Consider the following 26,780-nt stretch of genomic DNA (forward strand, 5'->3'; position numbering starts at 1 on the left):
CATATTATACCATATAGTATATATTTTAATATAAACATATTACATTAAATTGTACATATATATATATATATATATATATATATATATATAATAATAATAATGTATACTTTTAGGTATTATTTTTTTAATTTTCTTTTTATGGAAATGTAAAAAAAAAAAAAAAAAAAAAAAAAAAAAAAAAAATTATTAATAAATATTTATGGATTAAAATTAAAATTCATCATCTTTTAATTTAGGTTGCACATTTGATTAGTATTAATCCAGTTTGTATTAGTAATTAATTTTTTTTTAGAAAATGGGTTTATAGTATATATATATTTTTTTTGTTCATTTTTTTTCTTCTCTTTTTTCTTCTCGTTTTTCTTCTTTTTTTGTTTTTTGTTTTTTTTTCTTCATGTCATTATTTGATCTTTTCACATTTCAAAAATAAAGTAAAAATTATTTTATTTTATTGATTAAAAATGTAACAATGTTATTTACGAAGATTTATTTGTTGTTTGTATTCGTCCTGTACCTTGTTTCTGCTTTTATAAAACGTCAATGGGTTCCTAATAATTACGTAAAAAAAAGAAAATAAATATATACAAATAAATGAGAAATATATAAATTGAAATATATACACATATATATATATATATATATATATATAATTGTATATGCTAATTTTTTGTTATTATTTATTGGCATATGAAAATTTCAATACATATTATTTTTCAGATATACTTTAAGACAGATACGTATTATAAAAGGAGAAAAAAGAAGATGCTAGAATTTCGTGTTAAAAACCATAAGGATAATGATATTGATCCTTACATACCATATATTTATAAGGACATAGCACCTGTCCTAAAGGAATATGCCGATGATGTACATTTGAACAAATATATATTATAAATAAATAAATATAAATATAAATATATATATATATATGTATGTATTCACATTTTTATTTATTCATATATATATTACATATCTTTATTTCCTTTTTTTATAGGAATATTCATACAAACAACTAGTGAATGCATACTTTCCAGAAACAATAGAACGGGAAAAGAAAATCAAAACTGAAGGCAAAAAATATTTTACAAATTTGAAAAAAATCGAAGAGCAAAAAAAATTATTAGAGGATTCAAAAGAAAAATCTGATGATGCAAGTGAAAAAATAGATGGTGCCATTAAAAAGTCAGATAAATCAATTAACAAATCAGATAAGGACAATAAAAAATTAAATTCCATTGAAGATGTTGAAAAGGCCATGCATGAAAAATTGATAAAAAACGACGTAAGCAATTTTGAGCATATCAGTGATATTAAAGACCATAAAAAGAAAAACAAAATATTAGATGATACATATGACATTATTGAAGATTCATTAAAAGATATTTATATGAATTCAAATGTAAATAAAGAAGAAGATACTAATAATATAAATTACATCGAGTTAGCCAAAAAGGAAAAAAATATGTTATATGACAAATTAATTAATAATCATTCTATAGTAAGTGATAGCAATACATTTGATTTATTTGGAGTATTTTATGACAATAAAAATTATAAAGATGAAAAAAAATTGGTTGCGGAAATGGATAAAATAATTAATTTAGAACCTTTCAAAAGTAATAATGATAGTAATTTATTAGAAATTATTGATACTATTTTAAAAAAAAATAAGATTCCTATACATGTTCGTAATTTTTTGATCAAGTATAGAGATATTGCAAAAAAAATTTCTGATGCAAATGAAAAAAAAAATAAAACACAATCAACATCTGAAGGAAATGATTATACAGATAACGATATAAACATTTTTAATACAAACGATAAAGAAAAAGATGAAAAATATAAAGAATTTCTAAAGGATTTAAATAAAGTTATTATGAGTATACATAATAATTTAAATAATGAGAAATTATTAAAAAGAGAATATAATTTTCTAGATGAATTATATGAAGACTATAAACACCATCTTAAAAAAATGCACATTAAGAGAAATAGATTAGAACCACAAAGAAATAATTATGATTTTTTAACATTCTTACATGAACATTATGAAAAATATTATTTTTTAAAATATGGACAATTTGATTATAATTTTAATGAAAAAATAAATGAAATAAAAAAGAAAATTGAAAAGGATGACCAAAAAAAAAAACAAGAATTAGATGTACAGCCAATAACACATAAAGATACAATAAATGAAAATAAAAATGATGATAACGATGATAATAATATTCATAATAATAAAATTCACAGTGATAATAAAAACAATGTAAATAACGATAATATAAATGATGAAGTGTCTATTCATACATTTGAACCAAAAATGAGTTCCGCTCATATTAATAATAATATAAAAAATAATAAAAATGAGAGTGTCAATCAAATAAAGGAATCTAAGAAATTAAAGAAACATATACTAATAGATATGATACGTAATTATGAAAAACAAATGTATGATATATATAAACCTGATAATTCAATAACAAATGCCTATGGTTTTAATAATTATATTGATAATGAAAAATATGACAAAGAAATTAATTTAACTCTTAATAAATTTAGTATATTAAATTATGATAGTAAAGAAGAACCAAAGGTATATGAAAAATTATATGTTGGTAAATTAATTTTTGGTGAAATTTTTAAAATAGAAAATGATTTTGCATATGTAGATATTAATTATTCTTGTTATGCAGAAATACATGTAGATCAATTACCATATAATATTAGTAACATTAGAGAAGTTTTTAAAAAGAAAGATAAATTAATTTTCGAGATATATAAAATGTATCCAGGAAAAATATTATTAACTTTAAAAAATATACAGAAAATTAATGACTTAAATAAAATATTATTATATAAAACACAAGGAACACCTTTTGATGTAAAAGTAATCGCAATATTAAAAAATGGTGTAACTGTTATATATAATGATATTACATCATTTATACATATATCTGCATTATCATGTAAATATAAAATAAAAACAGAACAAGAAGAATTAGAAGAAAAAATTAATGAAGATCTTTTATTAAATAAAAAAATAAAAGTTTTCTGTACTGATATAAATAAATTAAATTTCTCTAATTTAATATATGAACAAAATGAACAGCTTAAAAATCTGAATGTATATGATGTACTTGAAGTAGATATTATACATATTTCAAAATATGGTTTAATGGTAAAATATTTCGATGTTGTAGGTTTAATACATGTATCGGAAATATCTAAAAAAAAAGTTGATAATTTAAATGATTATTTTAAAATTAATGACAAATTAAAAGGAGTCATTGTAAATATAGATTATGATAATAAGAGATTTTCTATGTCCACCAAAATATTAGAAAGAGATGGGAAAAATATTATAGATCATGCCTCAAAAATATATAGTGATATTCCGAATATTATAAGTGACATCAAAAAGAGAAACACAAACTTGAAAATGCATGATACAAATATTAAAAATCAATTGTTATCTTTAATAGATATATATAAAAGTGATAAAGAAAAAAAGAAAGATGTGCCAACTAATGACGATAACAAAAACGCGACTGTACAAATGGATGTAAATATGAAAGAAGGGCTTTCTCAAATTAAGGAACATAAAGAATTGACAACTCATGGTGATAATAAGGAGAATATTAAAGATATGAACAGTAAGGAAGATAAAACAAGTAGTAGTAATAATAATAATAATAATAATAATAATAAAAATGATTATGATGAAGATCCTGAAGGAAGTAGTGTAATTACTAAGAAGGATATAAAAAAAGACTCACCAACAATAGAGAACAATATGGATTTAAAAAAAATTAAACCAAATGATGAACATATGTGTAATAAAAATGAATTAGATATTTATGAAGATGAAGACGAAGATGAGGAAGACATTACAGATGATGAAGAAAATTCAAAACTATCCATAGACATTCATAATCAGATGATTCCTTATTTATTAATGAAACAACAACAAAATAAGAAGGAAGATCAAGTAGAAGAAAAAGGGTATATTCATAAACATAAGAAATATATATATATATTTATAAATATATTTATATATTAATTTTTTTTTTTTTTTTTTTTTTTTTTTTTACAGAGAAATTGTTTGGAACCTAGAGGATGATGATTTTTTAAATTCTAATTCTCCCACTCAAAGTTCTCAATGTATAAAAAAATTAAATAAATATATGTATTCCTGAAATTATTAATCATAACATGACATAAATGACTATATTACTATATATATATATATATATATATATATATATACATGTACATATATTTTTTTTTATTTAGTTACGGAATATCAGTGGTCTTATTTGAATGATAAAAAGTGGATAAACTTTAGTTATTATATAAATAGAATAATGAATTATTATTTCCACATACATGATGACTATTTCACATATAAAGAGAAAAAGTAAGTACCTTCAAATGTTGATGTGTTTCAAAAATATATATATGTATACATATATATATATATATATATGTTTATTTATTTATTTATTTTCATTTTTTAGTGTAACATATGAGATAAATTTTTCCAAAAATATAAGGCTTGACATTGGCACCGGATTATACAATAGAATACGAAAAATTAAAAAATAAAAATCCAGTTTTCAAAATTGAACAAAAAAAAAATAATAAAATAATAAAGGATAAAATAAATTAAACAAATAAAAAAGAAAAAAAAAATGGAAAGTAAAGGAAAAATGGTACATATTTAATTGAAAAAGAATAAATTTAAATGGAGAAACTCACTTCTTTTCAAAGAAATATATATATATATATATTTTTTTTTTTGTTAATATTCTATTTCTTCGTCCAAGTCAGAATCTTCATATTCATTTTCGTCCATGTATTCTATATCATCACTAAAATGAATATCAGGCTGAATAAAAAGGAGAGGAAATATTATATGTACTATGTATATATTTTTTCTTTTTGTGATTATATATATATATATATATATATATTATTTTTTTTTTTTTTAGTACATACATATATCTATATATTTATTCGTTCATATATATATATATATATATATATATATATATATAATATTAGCTATTTTCATTTTGCTTTATATTTGTTCATAAATGTGTTTCTAAAAGAAATATCATTTTTACAATTTTACGTATATATAAATTTTTTATTTTATTTTTTGTGCTTACAATTTTAGGGTATGCATAAAAATTATTGGATGCAGACATTTTCCATTTCTTTTTTAGTCTTTCAAATTTTGTAAAAACCTTTTTAGTCATTCTCATATTTTCAAAAAATAAAATAAATGATGAAGTATTTAAATCATTTTGTTCATTAGATTCCTTACTTTTGTTATCATTGTGTGAGGAAGATTCTTCTTCAATATTAATTAAAATATGATTTGGATTTGTTTGATTTAACTGATTAATATTGTTATCACATATATGTTCCCTTAATGTTTTATCATTGGAATGTTCATCTGGTTTATTTTCATTATTTTTTAATATATTATTCTTACTATAATTGATTTTAATAATTTTTTTTGGAAATATTTTGAGTGTAATTAAAAATGATTCAAATTCTTTAATAGATATATCTTTATGCCATCCACATGTGAATATTTTATATTTTGAAAAGATGGTTATATAATCTAATTTTTCTGAACTTATAAATAAATTATTTTTTGAAGCATATAAGAAGGCTGTTCCATAAAATTCTGTAAGATGATATTTTTTTGCAACTGGATATTCTTGAATTGTGTGTATAATTATATTTGCATCTTTGATATTATTACATAATATATATGCACAATCACTTTGTATTCCATTTTTTTTAAATCTAAATATAATATTATTTAATTCTATACGTACATTACAAGCTGTATATATAATTTCGCTAAGCTCTTTTCTACCATAACAACTAGGTATATTTATAATAGTAATAATTTTATCTAAATTTTCAAATTTTGATATTCTTTTTATATCATCAGTAAATCTTAAAAAACGTTCACATTCTTCTACAAACTTTTCAATTTCATAATCATCACATAAATGTATTTTACAATCTTTAAATAATGTTTTTAATTTATAATATTCTTCTTTATTATAAATTATATTAGTTTTATCATCATCATTATTATTTGTAATATTCATTATATCTTTATTATCACTTTTATTCTTTTCATTTTCTTTTATTACTTGTCCATTTTTTATATTATTTGTTTTCATTTTATCTTTAAAATGTTCTCTTTCATTTTGTTCTTCTTTCTTCTCATACATATCAAAATTAAAATTAAAGTTTTGCTTCTTTAAATTATCAATTAATATCATAATTCTACCCGTAGGTCTACATAAAATATTTTTCATAATGTGAATGTCATCCTCATTAATGGGTACTCCTTTCAACTCCATAAACTTGACAATTAAATCTTTTACACAATTTTCCCTTTTCACATTTTCAAACAATATACCCTTTTTTCTTAACAATTTTGAAACATTCAAATCACTACTAAAAAAGGATTTTATAACTCGATGTAATATCATCCCACTGTTATATTGAAAAAAAAAAAAAAAAAAAAAAAAATTAATTTAATAAAAAAATAAAAAATATATAATATAATATAATATATTACATAATATATTATAATAAATATATATTTATATATATATTTACATTTATATTATATTTAATTAATTTATAGAAAAAATATAGAATAATATCAGATATCACATATTTGAAAATAAAGCAAAATAAAATTATACATATAAAAAATATGAGCATTCTTATGATAACAAGAAAAATAAGCTAGCTATATTTTTATAATTCCAAGATTATTTAAAAAAAAAAAAAATAAATATAAACCTGAAACATAAATTATAATCCATATATTTCATAACATATTTTTATAATTTATAAAATAAGATTAATAAGAAAGTTTAAATTTAAATAAATAAATAAATAAATATACATGTATATGTATAAATAATGAACAATGTCCTATATACATTTTCATTTATTTTATTTTGTTTACACATTTGTAGATATAGGTCATGTATGAAAAAAAAAAAAAAAAAATTTATATAATATATATATATATATATATATAATACTATTATTATTATACTGGTTATTTTCCAGTGTTTCTAAAACGTGAAAGAAGACCTTATAACAAGAGAAAAGTTTTCTATTTCAATACATATTGAGAAAAATTAATTTTTTTTAATTTTATTGCATATTTATAAAATAAATATTTATTATAAGACTTCTAATTGAAAAATTAACAATACAGTTCTCCTTAAAAAGAATAAGAGGGATTAATTGTATATTTGATAATAAATGGTATATATAAAATAAGTTGTTCAATTATATATAATTTTGAAAGAAGAAAATATAATAAATAAAATAATTTATTTATTTTTTAAGTACATTAAATAATACATTATTTATTTCTATAATATGTTATATAAATATAAATAAATAAATAAATAAATAAATATATATATATATATATATATTATTTCATTTAAAGTGTTACTTATGTATTATTTTCTTATATCTTAAAGATAATAAAAAAAAAAAAAAAAAAAAATCATAAAAGTATTACGATAATATTTAAAGTATTTCAGGTCTTCGTAATTTTAATATTAATTGAATACAAAGAAAAGTTCTTATAAAAGGAAGAAAAACAGACCGATTATATTTCTATATAAATATACTTTTCTTAAATAATTATACATAATATATTTATAATATACATACATATTTTATATTATAAAAAAAAATAAAATGAAAATATATTTTTATAAAAGTATATTTTCTTCTTTTTCCATAATATAAATATATATACATGTATATAATATTATTTCTTATGTGACTTTTATGTACATTTTAAAACATCGTAAAAAAAAGAAAATTAATTAATTATATATTTTAAAATTTTTTATAATATATGAAATTCATGCATACATAATTTATATTATATATATGTGCCATCATATGTATAAATTAGTACATATTTAATGGATATATATATATATAATAATATATATACATATATTTTAAATACTATAATAAAATTTATTAATAGTAAAAATGAATAAATAAGAAAATAATTTTGTATTTCTTCTTGGACGTATTTTTTTAGCTTCCAATGAATATTATATTATATTATTTTACATATAATAAAAAATGATGAATAAGAAAAAAAAAAAGTGATTATATGATATAATAAAATTTTAATATTATTTAAAAATAGAAAACAAATATTATATGTATATTATATAATATATATATAATATAAAAGTTGTTCAACTTTGGTAGAGAAAGAAAAAAATAATGATTAGAATAAATAACTTTATTATATATATATATATATATATATTATGAATGTTATATGTGTTAACAAAATAAAATGATTTTTTTTTTTTTTTTTTTTTTTTTTTTTTGAATTTATTCTTTTTGCAATTTAAGAAGATATATATGTGTTTTTCATGTAGAATTAAAACAAATATTAAAGAAAATTATATAAAAGCATGATATATTTATTAAAAAAAAGAGTACTATACATGAATACGTATATTAACTATTTAGTATAATAAATAAAAAAATAAATAAATAAATAAAAAAAAAAAAAAAAAAAAAAAATTATGTATATGTATATAATATATATATATATTTTTAAAGATTATCATATTTATTCATATAAATTAATACATATTGTTATTAGTTAAATAAGAAAATATCAAAAAAAATATATATATATATATTATATATTTTAATTATTCTTATTATCTTTTTTTTTTTTTTTTTTTTTTTTTTTGAAAAAGGAAACGTTTACGTATAAAGTTTACACCTTATTAGAAATAATACTATATATATATTATATATATATATATATATATATTTTCCCTTACCCATATGAAAATATATTTATTCATTATATATGAAAAATATTCGAACTACGAAAAATAAAATAAGAGGGGATACGATTTTTTTTTGATGAATATTAACAGTTCCCTATATATATATATATATATATATATATATATATGTATGTATGTTTATATAATGTCAAAATAAAAAATAATAAACCACATGTAAAAAAAAAAAAAAAAAAAAAAAAAAAAAAAAATTTTACATCATATAATATTATTACGTCATATCTTTAATTTTTCTTTTATCCTTTATATTTTATTATTTTTACACACTGGATTGAAAAATGCTTGATGTGTTTAGAGAATTAAATAATTATACTAACTTTTTACCGAAAAATATCAAGGCAAATGTAAATAAAGAAAAATATGAAATACTTAGTGAAATAAAAAGAATAGTATTTTTAAAAAAAAGAAATTCCTATAATGTTGCATCAGTCATAAAACTATTTAATACATATGAGGTAATAAATACGAAAAAGTACAAGTCGTTTCATTTTTACATTTTTATGATTCGATATTTATGGAATTCATTACAAAATAAAAGTATCAGCCCAAATTTGAAATGTTATATTTGTCAATGTATTTCTAGTATATTTAAGAATATTAAAAAGTATATTTTGTATGATTTCTTTTTTGAATATGATAGAAAATTAATTTTGAAAGAAGAGAATGGAAAAAATGAAAATGTAGCTAAATGTGTGGAATCTCATTTTGACAAAGGTATGAAAAGTGATTGTACTAATAATTCGTATGCTTATATGAGTGATAATTATTATGATGAATATCAAAATTTACATGAAGGGAGTGAATTAGACAGTAGTATTAATGATAACAAGCTTAATATATTTAATGATGTGTATGTTACTTGTAATGGAATATATGAAAAAAATAAAAAAAAAGAAGATGAAACATTTTTAAATGAAGAGGTTATAATTAATGGGAAAGATGAAAGTTTTCGTTTATATATTCAGAAATGTATATTCAATATTATTGATTATAAATATTTATTCAATTTACTTTATGAATACTTAAGTAATAATAACAATAATTATATTAATAATAATAATAATAATAATAATAATAATAAACATGATGAATATAGTCATAATGCTTATAAAAGTTATATGGGTGCTATACTAAACCTTTTAAACCATATAAAATATTTTTGTTATTACAATATTGATGTACATAATTTATTAGTAGAATTTGCTTTAAATAATGATTATTCATATTTATATGAAGAATATGTAGATAGTAACGATAAAGAAGGTTTATTTTCTGAAGAAGATTATTTTGATAAGAATAATGTTATTTTTTTAATAAATAGAAAATTAAATGAAAGAAAAAATATACATAATAATAATGATGATTATAATACAAATTGTGATGAAGAATATATTAAGGCTGATAATATAATAAATATTAATAAAGATGGACAAAATGATTCTTGTGATATGTTAGAAAAAAATACAAATGTAAAAAATATTGATAATATTACGAATGAATATGATAATACATTAATGGAAAAAAGACATGTGCAGAATAACTATTTAAATATAGACAAATCAGTATGTGATATAAAAGATTTAGAAGTATGTACAAGATATAATACCATATTTTTAAATTATGTTTTGTTGAGTCAGTTAAGTTCTCATGATTTGTGTTATAAATTAATTAAATATAAAAAGGTACTTTATCTTTATAAAAAAATAAGACGATTTAATTGGAATTGTATTAATTATGCATTTGTTAATATTATATATAAAGGTTTAAAATATGCATATATATATAATTTAAATATTGAAAATGAAATGCAAGAAATTCTTCATGTAATTTACTTTCTATTTTTATTTTATATAAAATTACCAAGTAATGTGCAGCTAAATTCATCTAAATATTTTATACCAGAAGATTACAATTTGTTAGTCAATGATAACGAAAGTGTAGTCAAAGTTATTTCGAAAATTTTTGTTTTCTTGTTAAACAAGAAATATAAGAAAGGAAATCATAATCCATCTAATAAAAACGAAAATGATCCCCAAGAATTATTATATAAATTTCTTTCCACCATGAATGAGAAAAATTTTACCATGACAGAAATGAACACAAATAATAGCAACACAAATTTTATGTATAATAATACAAATGGTAATAATAATAATGACAATAAAAATGACAATAATAATGACAATAATAATGACAATAATAATGACAATAATAATGACAATAATAATGACAATAATAATGACAACAATAATGACAATAGTTGTGATAATTCTCTTCGGGAGAATTTTTTCCCCATATTTACAAACATTGATACATACGAATATCTAAATATTATTACCTCATTATTTATGCCACATATTCATCCATCCAATATAGGAAAACATATCGGGAATATCAATTTATTTATTAATTCCTTCTTATATTGTTTTATTAGAAAAATGAAAAGGGAAGAAATTTATTTAAAACGAAAGAATAAAAAAACTGAATTTTGTAAAAAAATGGAAAATAACAAAATAAATGGAACTTCACATCTTGATAATACTAATACAAATAATGAATATTTAGAACAAAAATATATGAATGATTATGTTAATAATTTTTTTATTATGGAAGATGATAAAAAGTTTGTAATAGAGAAATTTATGGCCTTAGCTGTTCAAGGGATGTTTCCAAAAAGTAATAAAGGAATTAGTTTATTTGAAAATATTTTAAAACATTTATGTATTATTGATATAAATTGTTTAGATATATTTGTTAAGAAGATAATGGATTGTTTAATGAACGTTAATATTTCAACACAAATATGTAATTGTCTATTATCTTTATGTTTGTTATTACCATTATTAATAAAATATAAATCAAAATATTTAAAAGATATCTTATATGTTATGAATATGGGTATAGATATATGTGATGTCTATAAAAGTTTTACAATTTTCTCTTTTCTGAGTATTTTATTTTCATACATATCTATTGTAAAATTAGATACTTGTACAAATGATGATTATACTTTAGCTATTGATGAATATAAAAAAATGATATCTTTATTTAGTGAGGATAATAAAAAAATGTTGAATAAGGAAGATATAAAAAAATTATTAATAGAAAGAAAAGAATTGATTGATTATATGTGTTATTGGGTATATGAATTTTTTGATAAAATTCTATATTTCATTAAGTTTTCCAAGAGTCAAAAAAGTAAAGATAGTAAAAAACAAAATGGAGATAATAAAGACAATAAAATAGAAAATGATTTATATACAGGATTAAAGACAACAATAATCTCTTTGTTTATTCATTTAGATCATAAAATAGTATATGATTTAAGTCAAAGATTTCTAAATAATATTGAATTAGAAAATTCCAAATTTTTATCCATTATACCATATGCTATAAGTTTAGTAGATAATAAAAAAATATTTGATCTTTTGTTTAATGCCTTTTATAAAAAATTGATAATAAAAAAGAAAAAGAAAAGAATAATTATATTATCCAGTGCAAATAATAATATGAATAACATGAATAATGAAACATCAAAATGTCAACAAACATCTTTAGAATCTCAACAAATAGAAGAATATTATGTTTATACGAAAAATGAATATGCAAATGATGATACTGTAAAATGTTATTTACAGTTTTTGTCAAGTTTAATGAGAAGAGCAAAAAATGAATTTCTCAATGTAGAAGATATATATCAATTAATTAAAATATATATAGTGGAAGATAATATTTCTGTGTTCAAATATATATGTAAAATTATATATAGATTTTTAGAATATAATTTTAGTGTAACAATAATGGATTATTCATGTTTTCCAATAAATGAAAAAATGAGTAATAAGGAAAAATTATGTACAGCAGCATATTGGGGAATACCGTGGCATGTCATAGTATATTATGAGAATATCATGAATCATACAAACGTTTCTCCAAATCGAATAAATCATACAAATGTTTTATCAAATCGAATAAATCATACAAATGTTTTATCAAATCAAATAAATGATACTAATGTTTCGCCAAATCGAATAAATCATACAAATGTTTTATCAAATCAAATAAATGATACAAATGTTACACCAAATCAAATAAATGATACAAGTGTTTCGCCACACAAATCAAATGATACTAACGTTTCTCCAAATCAAATAAATGATACTAATGTTTCTCCAAATCAAATAAATGATACAACTGTTTCGCCACACAAATCAAGTGATACTAACGTTTCTCCAAATCAAATAAATGATACAACTGTTTCGCCACACAAATCAAATGATACAAACGAATTAATAAAATGGAAAACACCATTATTAGAAGATGTAAAGGTAGGCAAAAAGTTTATTTTTTTTCTTTTGGATTATTTAATAGACTTACTAATTCAATGTGATATTCCAATTAATACACCTAATATTTTAAGGTATATTGAAAAAAGAAAGTTAGATGAAAATAGGAGGAAAATAGAATGGAAATTTTCCTTAACATATGCTAATGTTATATCAAGAATATATAAAGTTATAAAATGTATAATTAAACCAACTAGTTTTCTATATCCAGATGAAAGATATAATTATAATAATTTATTAACCAAATGTCATGTTATTAATTCGAAATTATCTTTCGTTTTATATGTATATATATCAGAAATTGTTATTACCTTATCTTTACACGTGTTAAAAGTACCTGCAAATATTTTAGATATGTCCACATTTATTCGTGCATGTAATGATAATGAAGAAAAGACTGAGAACAGTTCAAATGAAAAAATAGTCCAAAATATGGATAATAAAAGTGAACTCAAAAAATTAAAAGAAGAATTTTATAATATAGTTATAAAAAATAGAGAAAAAGATATAAAAGCTGATGCAAAAGTTCAAAGGAAAATGATTAAAAACATACATTTCTTATTATTAAAATGTAATGAAAATGCAAACTCAAGTTTATATAATGAATATATTAATAGTGTGTTATCATTTACATATAATATTTATCCTTATAGTTATAATTATGATATAATAAAAAGTCAATATATTAATAATATATTTTATTTATTTAATGAAAGATTAAAACAAAGAAAAAAAAATTATGCTTTCCGTGGATTTAGAAAACAATTATGTAATATTTTATTCTATATTAATTTATCTATTTATTCTCAAGTGCGATCTTATGCTCAAAATACAATTAAATTAATTTTGCCATCTTTTAAAATGATTAAGGTTTCCTTTTTAAAAACATGTGCCTTTTATTTGAAAAATTACATTAAGTTGTATTTGCTTTCCAAGGGGGATATCTTACGAAAGAAGAAAACATTGGATGATTCAAATGATGGAGAATTAAAAGAACAAAACATGAAAAGGGATGTAATAAATAAGGAAAATATATCTATAGAGAAAAATGATGAGGAGGAAAGCGCTATTCAAAACACATCGGAACACATTAACAATACTGAATTTGTAAAAGAAAGTAATATATCCAATGAATATGATAATAATATTAATAATGCATCTATTAATAAGTGGAGTAGCTTAAAAAGTTTAAATGATTTAAATAATAATGATTATTTTGAAAATAAATGTATTAGCTCATTTAATGGAATAATAGTAAGTATTTTAAACAATATGGGGTTAATAAAAAAAATTAGTACTGATGTGTATTTATTGAAAAAGTTTCTTAAAGTTATTATTAGAATTTTAAGATTAGATATACAGAAAGAAGATATAACTATGAAATGTATGAAATTAGTTTATTCCATTATTAATAATAGATTTATTAAAAAGAGTGTAGAAGAAAAGAGAAAAAAGAAAAAAATAAATAAACTTTTTTTATGTTTAAAGGAAGAAAGTGAAAAAAAGAATAATGTATATTCACAAATTGTTATTATGTCATTTTTAATTTGTTTTAATTATTTTGTAGTAGAGAATCATTGTGAATTTTATTTTAATTATTTAGTAGAAAATTTGTCTATCAAAAAAAATGTTCATGTATATAATTTAGCATTTTGTGGATTTATTAAAATGTTGAAATATTTAAATGATTTTCATTTGAAAGGTGTTATGCCAAAACATATAGCACTCACATTTGAAACAGATAAAATTTATAAAAATTTTATTGATATATGTATATATAAAAATTTAAAAAACAAGAAGAAAAACAACAGTATGAATGCAATAATAATTAATTTGTCCAAAATTCAAAAGCCATTCAAAGGTTTTACACAAATAAGTGAAACTTATCTAAAAGATTTCTATTCTTATTATGTCTTCTTTGAATTTTTAGTTAATATACAAAATACTTATTTTGAAGAAATGCAAGAGAAAGAGGCTCGTTTGCATACAATGGAAAACTTGATGAGAGATGAAAATTATAATAAGGATATAACAGAAGAACAAACTATAAAAGAAAATGTAGATGCACATATAGTTGAATGTATAAGTACACATAATGGAAATGATAATGGGGAATATATTTCCGATCATTTAAACAAACATAATTTAGAAGAAAAAGAAGGAAACCATATTTCTTGTAATGAAAACATGATAAGTGATAAAGCAAATGATTCGGGTGATAATAATAATAATAATAATAATAATAATGAGAAAGAACCAAGAAATGATATTACCTATAGTGAAAATTTAAATGTTAAAAATTGTAAATTGAAATATTTTGAAATGGTACTTATAATATTAAAAGAATTACAAATGGATATACATTATTCTGATAATGAATATAAGTGTGCATTTATATCAATATTGTGCCCTTTACTTTTATCGATAAGAAAACTAAGAAATAAAGAAGAATCTGAAGATATAATAAAAGTTATAGTAAATTTATTAGAAAAAGAAATTGCCATAGTAAATATTGAAGTATTTAATGTTTGGATATATTGTTTTCATTTGTTATTTATTAATATAAAAAAGAAATATATTCATGTATATAATAAGTTATTTGATTTCTGTTTAAGGTTTAATGTTCAAGATATATCTAATGTAACATTTAAGAAAAAAATGCAATTATTAGATATTATGCTTTTATATAGTCTTCATAAAAATGTTTACATGTTGGATAACAGCTTAATGACTTTGGTAAAATTAATTGAAAATGATAACATATCAGTTAGACAAATTATAGGTGATGTATTTTGTTATATGTTATATGTCTTATATGATAATAAACATTATGAACATTTGAAATGTATGTATTATAATATCTTATTATTTTTATATACATCAGCTAACAATGTTATTACATATTTAGAGGAAAATAGTATAAGCTTATCAAAACAGTCGAAATATATATATATATTAGAAACATGTGCATATTTAACACTTACAGCATTTAATAATAAATGTATGTATGTATTTAACAACTTAAGTATTATATTTTTAAAGATGTTCATGTTATCATTTCAGTTGGTTGATGTGTTTATTAATGGATTGGTTAGTAAAGCAATCAATTGCTTTTTATGTCCATCTTTATATTTATTCAAATTTGATATAATAAATAGTAGTAATAATAATATACAAATATATGATATAAATAATAATAATGATAATAATTTAAAGAATGTGGGTTTCCCAGAGCAAGTGCATAATTTAAATATTTTATTAGAAGAAGATATAGGAACCTTAGTTATTAAAAATATAAGCAATTTGATTAACAAATCTAATTGGAAAATAAGAAATTGTGCCTTACAATTTTGTTATTATTTTCATTTGTATTATTGTATTTTCTTTTATAATAAAAAAGAAAATGCTTTTCTTTTAAATATGTTTATATCATTATTAGTTGATAGTTATATTGAAATTCAAAATTTATCACGTGATATTTTATCATCTGTATTTTGTTATTATGATAATAAGACACTTCAAATCTTTTCCAGTTATTTTCTATCCATACTAAATGATCATAAAAATTTACAAAAACTACCTTCCATATCTAAAAAAACTTCATTCAAAATCATAGACAAAAAAAAAACAGTTTCTATTTATGCACTTATAAGTATTGTTAATTCTTTCCCAAATTACATACCCCCATGGTTACCAAATATATTAATAAGTGTAGCAAAATTGTCTAACAGTTCTTCACATGTTATAAAAAAAGAGATAGAAAAGTGTATTCAAAACTTTTTAAGAACACATAAGGATGAATGGGAATACAAATATAAACAAATATTTACAGAAGAACAGTTAAATATTTTGGACTTATATAAAGGAGAGCTAAATTATTTCACATAAAATGTGTAAATATAATTAGTTTCACAAAACAAATATTTATACTTTAAAAAGAATATTTCTTTATATTTGTTTTTCATATATTAATATGATGTCATGTTAATATATTTATATTTTAGCATGATAATATTTTTATATAAGTTATTTTATACAAAAAAAAAAAAAAAAATAATAATAAAATAAAATAAAATAAAAAATAAATAAAAATATAATAAAAAATAAATAAAAATATAACAAACAAATATACACCTATATATATATATATATATATATAATACATGTCATACATTTGTGTTTATTCATTTATACAAAATAAAATAAACTTTTTAATTTTTAAAAATTTTGTTTTTGCATATTTTTATAATTACATAATATAAATATTAATAATAACAGAAAAAAAAAAAAAAAATAATAAAAAATAAATAATAAAAATAAAAAAATAAGTAATTTTATTTGTCTAAATTACAGTGATATTGAATTTCCTTGAATATATTTATACTGAAAAAAAAAAAAAAAAAAAAAATTAAGTAAAAATAAAATAAAATAAAATAGAAATAAAATAGAAATAAAATAAAGTAGAAAATTGAATAGCATAATATATATATATATATATATATATATACATTATGTATATATTAATACTCTTTGTTCCTTTTTTTTATATTACTAGTTTGTTTTGGAAAATTTAGAAATAGGTATTGGAATTTTATCAAGGTTATAAAAATTTTTGATTGCATTCAGTCTTCCCTCTAAATTTGAATCATATTTGTCACTCTTTGTACATATAACACGAAAGGGCACATTGGTTCTTCTAAAAAGTTTGCAAATAAATAAAAGAATAAATAAATAATTATACATATATATATATATATATATATATATATATATATATATATATATATATATTATGTATATAATTTTTAATTAGCTTTATAAATATTACTTTATCATATCCACTAGAGATAAATCTATTCTCTGTACATCTACACTCATATCAATTAAAATAAAGAACAAACAAATTTGATTTCTTAAAAAGATATAATCATCCAAATTTTTCCTTAAATAATCCATTTTCTTTTTTCCTATCCCTTCAGCATATCCTAAACCTGGCATATCAGTTATAATAAATAATCGTTTTCTTTTTTCATTTTCAAATGAATATAGATTTATAGATCTTGTACATCCACTATTCTTAGAAACTTTAATATCTTTATTTTCATTTATTTTTAATAAATATCTTATAAAATTTCGAAGAAATGTAGACTTTCCAACATTACTTCTTCCTAATATGCAAATTTCATTTACTCCAAAATTTTCAATCTTTTCATAATCATGAAATTTGCCTATAACAAAAATAAAGTAAAATAAAATAAAATAAAATAAAAATAAATGATAAAAATATATGTACAACAAAAATATATATATATATATATATATGTAAGTATTGTGTGTTATTCTTATTTCTACTTTGTTTTTATATTTATTTTATTTATTATTTTTTAACCTATACAGGAAAAATACTTAATGTCTGATATATTAATATTTTTGTTTACAACTAATAAATTTTTTAGGTTTGTTTTTATTTTATTAAAGCTGATATTTTTGTAAAGTTTATATTCCAAGTCCTCTTTGTTATTATCATTATTATTATCTATAAATAAAAATTTATTCACATATATATATATATATATATATATATAAACCAAATGATAACCATGTGATGTTAAACCGACATATATAAATGTATCAAAATGAATTGGTATATCAAGTAAAAAATACATATATATATATATATATATATATATATATATGTATATAATTATGTTATTTTACTCATAATATTACTTTTATATAATGGATATTTATGATTAGGAAACGATTTAATATAAATTTTCTTTTGTATGAAACCATAAATAAACATCAAATTAATACAGAAGGTCAGATAAAATATATATAAAAAATAAGACCTTTTTCCTTTATTTGGCATTTATCAAAACATATTATTGAATTATATAATTTAAGAACGAAATATATCAGTTCTCATCAATATTTGACCTAAAACATTAAAATAAATAAAATATATGCAAATGTTTAGATGTGTATTAGTTGTATATTTATTACTATTTATAAAATATAATTTGAACACTTGAATAAAGTTCAAATGTAATATAACACATTTTTAAATATAAATGCTAATCATGATTTTATAACATGTATATGAAATATAAATTTTTGTATAATATAAAAAATATATATAAAACTATATATATATATATATATATATATATATACATACATACATACATATTTATTTATTTATTTATACTTTTCCATTTTTATGTTTTAACGTTATTTTAATTAACTTACCTTCATTTTTTGTTTTTTATTATGACGCATTATTTCAATTTCTACGGGATTAACCGAAGAACTATTTAAGATTTCATGAATCTATGATATTATAATATTGGGAAATGGGAGATCCATAAATATAAGTAAATAAATAAATAAATAAATAAATATATATATATATATATATATATTAATAATGTCAAAAAAAAAAAAAAAAAAATTTAATATAAAAATATATACACATACATAAATTTCTTTTCTATTTCCTAACCTGACAAATATTATTTATAATCTTTTTATTCATGCTTAAAATAATATCTCCTTTTTTTAAACCAGCAATTTCAGCAGATGATTTAGGCAGAATGTTATGAACTTTTAACTCTTAAAAAAAATATATAATATATATAATATTATACGTATGTATCAACATTATGGTATGCATAATAATTTATAAATAAATTTTTTTATATGTTGAGATAAATGTTTTACCTTTTTTGAAGGTGGAACCGTTTTTAAGAGTGAATTCTTTTTCTTTAAATATTATTCCTAAAGCAAAAGAATATATATATATATATATATATATATTGCTTTTTTTTATAATTTTAAAAGGTATAATTAAATTTTTTTTTTTTTTTTTTATATATTATTCATATTATATACCTAATGATGGTTCTTTATAAGTTCCCTTGTTTTGCAATAATAATGCTATGTTTTTTAAAACATTAGAAGGCAAAGCCAATCTGGAAAAATAAATATACGTATATATATAATATATTTAAGAAAACAATCAGAAAAAGATCCTTAAAATGTAAGTATAATTTATGTTAATTATTCTATTTTTAAATATTATATATATATATATATACCCATAATTATCAATTTTTTTTTGTATCATGCCCACAAGATTGCCATGTTGATCGACGAGTGGTGAACCGGACATACCTTAAAAAAAAAAAAAAAAAAAATACATATATATAAATATATATTTATACATATATAAAATATTGATTGCATATTTAATATATATATAATAACCCTTTTAAGTGAGCACCTTTATTTATAGAATTGCTAATTTGAATAAATGGATACAAACATACTTGTTTTTTTCCATTAAAATTTTCAAATTTAGAAAATGTTTGCTTTGGGTGATTTACTATACCAACACTGCATGTTTCTTTGTCAAATTTCTACATGTGGGGAAAGAGAAAGTAAATAAATAAAAAAAATGATATAACTTTGTATATATAATTATATATAAACATAAAAATGAACATACTTGAATTTGTCCATATGCAATAACTACTTCTCCTTGTTTTAAATCATCTCTTATAGAATCTAAAATTATAATTTTTAAAAAAGATATAAAAATATTATTTATAAAAACTCAAATTATAGTAATAAATATATTCCATCAAATTTATTATAGTATATATTTTCTTACCTAAAGTTATATATGAAAGGTTTTCCTTTGAATTAATTTTCAAAACACAAACATCTGATTCTTAAATTAATATAAAATATGTATATATATATATATATATATATATATATATATTTGTATAGATTTTATAATATAAATCAGCGTTATGTGCCGATTATAGGTATATTTCCGTTGTGCATATGAAATAAATTATTACCTTTATGCAACCCTATTATTGTAGCTATAAAAAAATTATCTCCATTTTTTATAACAAATATGTCTTCCTTGTTCTATTAAAAATATTTAAATAAATATATAATGTATAAATGGTTGTATAAGTATAAATATATTCATTGATTTTTCCTTACCGCAATGTTATGTGCAGCTGTCAAAATGTATCCTTAAAAAAAAAAAATATATAAACATATATAAATATATAAACATATATAAATATATAAACATATATAAATATATAAACATATATAAATTTAAAAACATAATAAAATAAAAACACAAATATTAATATATATATATATTTCAAGAAATTTTATTTTACATATTTATATTGGATACCATTTTTGTTGTAAATAAATCCAGATCCCAAGAATATTAAGTCATCTACTTTAATAGTATCTTCAGATGATGTGTTCTTTTTATTATATTTATGAATAGTAACAAAGCTGTTATATATATTATTTGGTATATTAAATGAATAATTTAATTCATGATTTGTGTTTTTCAAAGATTTTTGTCCTATTATATAAATAGAAAAGTGGAAAATGACACATTTATACAATATACACTTGATGAGTTCATTATGAAACAAAGAAAACCATATAAAAGAAGTATTAACATGAACAACATAAATATAATATACATATATATATATATATATATAGTTATTATAAAAAATCTTACTAGATACATTTCCCTTTTTTTCCATATGTTCATTGGATGATTTGTTATAATTTATCTCTTCGCAGTAGGATAAACATATAAACTTTTCTAAGAATATCTTCTGTAAATAATCCTTTACACTATTTTTAATATAATCAAATTTATACATTTTAGCATTCATAGTGGATATTTGAAGAAGACACTTTGGTAAAAAACTCAGTCTGTGTTTCCACAGCTCATGTGTTCTATAATAAAATAAACATATGGACAATTTTATCATTGGTAAATATATTTTGAATATAAGAAATATAGACGTTTAATGTTCTAAAAATCGTTTCAACATAAAATAATATTAAAAATAAAATTAAATAAAATATAAAATGAGGGATATGAGTGTATTATTAATAAAAACTGTCCTCAAAAAAAAAAAAAAAAAAAAAAAAGGAACAAAAAAGGTTCAGAAATTGTATTGAAAGAATTTATAAACAACAATAAAAAGTATTAGTGTTAAGAAAATAATATACACATATATAAATATATATTTATATTTATATCCTTTTTTTTTTTTTTTTTTTTTTTTTTTTTTTTATCTTATATAAATATAATTCATAGGCTTAAAAGAATTTCATATGGTGTAATGTTAATAATTTTTTAGATTATTCTAAAATTAAAAAAAAAACGTTAATATATATAATAGGCAAAAGAAAAATATGTATATAAATTTTAATGCTTGTAATTTGTTCTTTTCTTTTTTTTTCATTTGTTGAATGATATTCTTATGGAAGTTGTAAAAAAAACATATGTACAATATATACATGTATATGTGTATATATATACATACATATATACAATCTATTATTTTATGCCAATTGTGAAATTAGGTTTTCCAAAATTTCTTTGACGTTGAATTTTTTAAAACCAAAAAAAAAAAAAAAGAGAAAAATAAAATAAATAAATAAATAAAATAAGTATATATGTTAACTTAAAATATATAAAATATTGTTGGAATATCCTAATTTTTTTTTAATTAATAATAGATATGATGAATATGGATTTCCTTATAATATTTCTGTGTAATAGTATTAAATATATTCCATTTGTTTATTTATTTTTTTATATTGTTCGGGATTTATTTTTCACATTTCATTTGTACTAAGATATAAACATATATAAATAAATAAATAAATAAATATATATATATATATATATATATATATATATATATATATATATACATATACATATGTATACATTAATTAATTTATTTATTAATTATTGTTATAATTTCTTATAAGGTGGATCTATTTTTTACTCAAATTTGAATCGTAAGTTATGAATGGATCATCATTAACTTTATTTTTTTTTTCTGTTTTCATTAAATTATATATGGTAAGAATTAATATGGTAAAGATAATACAGAAGAAAACCATAGATGTATGAGCAAAGATATATAAAGGTTCGATTTCATCTTCTGGTTTACATTCCCCATTGTAACAAGGAACAACCATTTGTTCATCATACATATGATTATTACCATTTAATAATCTGTATCCCTTACCACAATATGATGAACATGTTGAATTATTAAAGAATTCAATACATTCGTTATTATTACAATTATCAGAATTAAGATTCATAAATTGAATTGCGGATATATCGGTATTATTTATATCTACATTTTGTTCTGCATATTTATTTACGCTATTTGAAATTTCTCCATATAAAAGTTTGTATAATTTTTGTTCTATATCACTATGAATATATTTTTTTAAAACGTCTATATTGATATCATTAATACTTGGATTTTTGGATACAAACGTAATTTTTAAATTACCCACAATTTTTTTGTTTGTACTTACATCATCATCAACATATAGAGTACAATTATATATTTCCTCTTTTTCATTTATTATAGGGAAAATATATTTATATATACTTCCAATCCTTTCAAAATGTAATGGACAATCTTGATCTACATAAAGATATTTTTTATTTTTTCTTTTTACTCCTAACAAGTAAAGGATATCTCCTGGTTTTGCTTCAACAAGAAATTTGTTATCATCATTATTATATTGATTATTCAATTTATCATCTTTAATTATATCTATTTTATTTAACAAATCAATAACAAGTTTATTTGTTAATTTCTTTTTGAATGAAAGAGAAGAATTATTATCTACATCATTATTAATTAACTTTTTATTCTCATTATGTTTTACATTTTTTATTGTAATCTTTGCTATACCTTTATGTGTAGTTAAGCCATTCACATCCTTACTTTCAAATACACAATGAAGATATGTATTTTTCTTCACTTTTTTTATATGTAAAATAGATGATATATATTCAGTATAAAATATAGAATCTTGATCATATAAAGTTATCTCATCATCGTTAAATATATCATATATAGATAATGCATTATTTCCTGATGATTCCAATGATACTTCATTAAAACAATTTGTTTTGATATATATATTTTCATTACCTTCTTTATATCTAGGAATAATTATTCCAATACTATCTCCTTCATATATTTCATGATAGCATATTACATCATCTTTCTGTTCATCAAAATATATATTATATTTTTCCGACGAAAAGTCACAAATATATCCTTCACCCTTTACAGGATTATAAAAAGAGAAAAAGATAAGAAAAAATATATATAACAACATGTTCGGCATCTTAACCAATAAAATAAAAAATAATATATAAATAAATTATTTTTTTCAAGAGCAAATCAAGTTATAAATATATATATATATATATATATATATATGTATATATATTTTTTTTTTTTTATATTGACAGGAAAAATTTTCTTTGAATCTTTAAAATTTTAAGAAGACAAATAAATAAATTTTAATTTTTGGTTTTTTACTTTTGTCTTGTTTTATAATTTACATATTTAAGCAAGTATTTAAACACACTACAAAAAAAAATATATATATATATATATATATATATATATATATATATATATATAAACATGAATAGCATATCATTAATATCATATTTTTATATGCTCAAATTTTTTTTTATTTATAACAAATATAAGAATTTTATAAATTTCATGTGTGTACACGAACAAAAAGAAAAAAATATATTATAAGATAATGTCAAATCAAACAACTATTTTTGTCTATTTAATATTCAACTTAGAAAAAATCAAATTTTTTTTTTCTCCTGCATGCAGCATTTATATATTAACTTCAAACATTATATTAATGATCTGTTTACAATAATATATATACAACGTCTCATAATTAAAATTTTATTTTATTTTTTTGTACTTTCTTATATATTATTGGAAAAAGGGATCAACATTTAAAATTAGTATCCTTGCATCCTGTATTTAATTAAAAAAGGTTACACCTTTAAAATAAATGTCCTACACATTAAGTTGTTCAAAATGTTTAATATATATATATATATATATATATATATATATATATATATAAATCTTACTGTTTTATATTATAAATTAAGGAACATCATTTTAATCATTCAATTTTTCCCTTTTTTTACATGGTGAACAATATATAACCATTTTATTCAACGTTACAATATATATATATATATATATATATATATATTAACCAAATATAATTTTATAAAAAGTATTTATAGCTTCTTTAGTATGTTTCAATTATTAAATTATAAATTGTAAAAAATGAAATTTTTAAAACGATAAAAAAAAAAAAATATATATATATATATATATATAATTATAATAATGATATAATCTCATATATATAAGATTTATATTTACGTATATATATATATATATATATATATATATACAAATTCTTGTATATATTAAGAATATTTAGGGTTCAAAAGAATTTCAATAAAAAAAAAAAAAAAAAAAAAAAAAAAAAATTATATATGTATATATAACATAATAAAATATATTCTTTCTTCTATATATATTTCATATGATATATTTTCATTTAAAATAAAAAAAAAAAATAAAATACTTTTTTTTTTTATTTCATAAATTCAACTGCATGGATATATTTTGAATATGTTAAAGTTTTTACTTCTTATTCTGTAACTTCAAACATTTTACATAATATATGTAAAATGATATGCATTATTTCAATATTTTAATATCTTGATACCACCAAACAAATAAATAAATATATATAAATATATATGTTTGTGTGTATTCATTTGTGAGGTTTTTTTTTTTTTTTTTTTTTTTTTTTTTTTTTTTCTTTTTTATTTTATTGTTTTGTATTTAATTTAATTTTTACATTAGTCAAATGTAAAATCCTTATTTAAAACTGCATCTTCAGTGTTTGCAAAGACATTATTCAATGGGATTTGTGCATTATTTAATTCATTATTAATAACAAATGGGAAATATTTGTATAATATTTTCCACGCTTTATTACAAATATTATCAACTTTTCTGTCTTGTAGAGCATCAATTTTATGAACACTATCACATTCTTCAAACAAATGTACATATGGATTTGTTGGTAAATTATCCCTTAATTTTTTATTTTCTCCCATTTCTAAAATATTTTCTAATCCTTCTAATGTAACTGATATTATATTAGCATCTTCAACATCTAGTAAATTAGAAAGAGAATGTATAGCACCACATTCTACAAGATATTCAATTTGTAATTCGGATCCTCCTGAAGATGCATTGGAAATAGCCCAAGCAGCTTCTTTTCTCACTTCAAAATCTTCTTTCATTAATATATTAATAAGTTGTGGAATAACGTTATTATCGATAACTGCTTGTATTTGAGAAATATTACCTGCAGTTATATTGGACAGAGCCCAACATGCTTCTTTTTTAATACTTTTTTTTGATGAATTAAGTAAACAAGATAATTTTTGAACTGCTCCTAATTTTACAACTACATCTGTTTGTAAATCATCTCCTGTAACAATATTTCCAACAGTTCTCAATGCAGGTGTTTGTACTAAGAAAGAGCA

At 18.9% G+C, this 26,780-nt stretch overlaps 7 protein-coding genes across 7 annotated transcripts in view; 2 read left to right on the top strand and 5 right to left on the bottom strand.

Moving 5' to 3' along the window:
• Positions 1 to 469: 469 nt before the first annotated feature.
• PF3D7_0811900 (RNA-binding protein, putative) lies at positions 470 to 4,608 on the top strand (the record flags this gene model as incomplete). Its single annotated transcript, XM_002808794.1, has 6 exons — positions 470 to 559; positions 718 to 867; positions 995 to 4,005; positions 4,097 to 4,164; positions 4,297 to 4,420; positions 4,521 to 4,608. The coding sequence occupies 6 exons, from the start codon at positions 470 to 472 to the stop codon at positions 4,606 to 4,608; spliced, it is 3,531 nt and encodes a 1,176-aa protein (XP_002808840.1).
• Positions 4,609 to 4,804: 196 nt separating this feature from the next.
• On the bottom strand, positions 4,805 to 6,527 carry PF3D7_0812000 (conserved protein, unknown function; the record flags this gene model as incomplete). Its single annotated transcript, XM_001349370.1, has 2 exons — positions 4,805 to 4,891; positions 5,175 to 6,527. 2 exons carry the CDS (start codon positions 6,525 to 6,527, stop codon positions 4,805 to 4,807), a joined length of 1,440 nt encoding a protein of 479 aa, XP_001349406.1.
• A 2,675-nt stretch (positions 6,528 to 9,202) lies between these two features.
• PF3D7_0812100 (proteasome activator complex subunit 4, putative) lies at positions 9,203 to 17,158 on the top strand (the record flags this gene model as incomplete). Its single annotated transcript, XM_001349369.1, has 1 exon — positions 9,203 to 17,158. One exon carries the CDS (start codon positions 9,203 to 9,205, stop codon positions 17,156 to 17,158), a length of 7,956 nt encoding a protein of 2,651 aa, XP_001349405.1.
• A 446-nt stretch (positions 17,159 to 17,604) lies between these two features.
• On the bottom strand, positions 17,605 to 19,142 carry PF3D7_0812220 (GTPase, putative; the record flags this gene model as incomplete). The annotated part of the gene is made up of 5 exons (XM_024473161.1): positions 17,605 to 17,653; positions 17,823 to 17,966; positions 18,099 to 18,498; positions 18,660 to 18,806; positions 19,001 to 19,142. 5 exons carry the CDS (start codon positions 19,140 to 19,142, stop codon positions 17,605 to 17,607), a joined length of 882 nt encoding a protein of 293 aa, XP_024329064.1.
• Positions 19,143 to 19,198: 56 nt separating this feature from the next.
• On the bottom strand, positions 19,199 to 22,101 carry PF3D7_0812200 (trypsin-like serine protease, putative; the record flags this gene model as incomplete). The annotated part of the gene is made up of 13 exons (XM_024473162.1): positions 19,199 to 19,210; positions 19,523 to 19,603; positions 19,776 to 19,885; positions 19,994 to 20,050; positions 20,165 to 20,244; positions 20,371 to 20,446; positions 20,556 to 20,691; positions 20,781 to 20,839; positions 20,946 to 21,005; positions 21,142 to 21,214; positions 21,293 to 21,324; positions 21,498 to 21,677; positions 21,843 to 22,101. 13 exons carry the CDS (start codon positions 22,099 to 22,101, stop codon positions 19,199 to 19,201), a joined length of 1,215 nt encoding a protein of 404 aa, XP_024329065.1.
• Positions 22,102 to 23,122: 1,021 nt separating this feature from the next.
• PF3D7_0812300 (sporozoite surface protein 3, putative) lies at positions 23,123 to 24,508 on the bottom strand (the record flags this gene model as incomplete). The annotated part of the gene is made up of 1 exon (XM_001349366.1): positions 23,123 to 24,508. One exon carries the CDS (start codon positions 24,506 to 24,508, stop codon positions 23,123 to 23,125), a length of 1,386 nt encoding a protein of 461 aa, XP_001349402.1.
• A 1,576-nt stretch (positions 24,509 to 26,084) lies between these two features.
• Positions 26,085 to 26,780, bottom strand: part of PF3D7_0812400 (karyopherin alpha) — a gene marked incomplete at both ends in the record, with an annotated part of 1,638 nt that continues 942 nt past the window's right edge. Inside the window, one exon of the mRNA XM_001349365.1 lies at positions 26,085 to 26,780. This exon is cut by the window's right edge and continues 942 nt beyond it. Within this exon, the coding sequence (XP_001349401.1) occupies positions 26,085 to 26,780 (696 nt within the window).

This window comes from Plasmodium falciparum, assembly GCF_000002765.6.
Source record: "Plasmodium falciparum 3D7 genome assembly, chromosome: 8".
Taxonomy (NCBI): Eukaryota; Apicomplexa; class Aconoidasida; order Haemosporida; family Plasmodiidae; genus Plasmodium; species Plasmodium falciparum.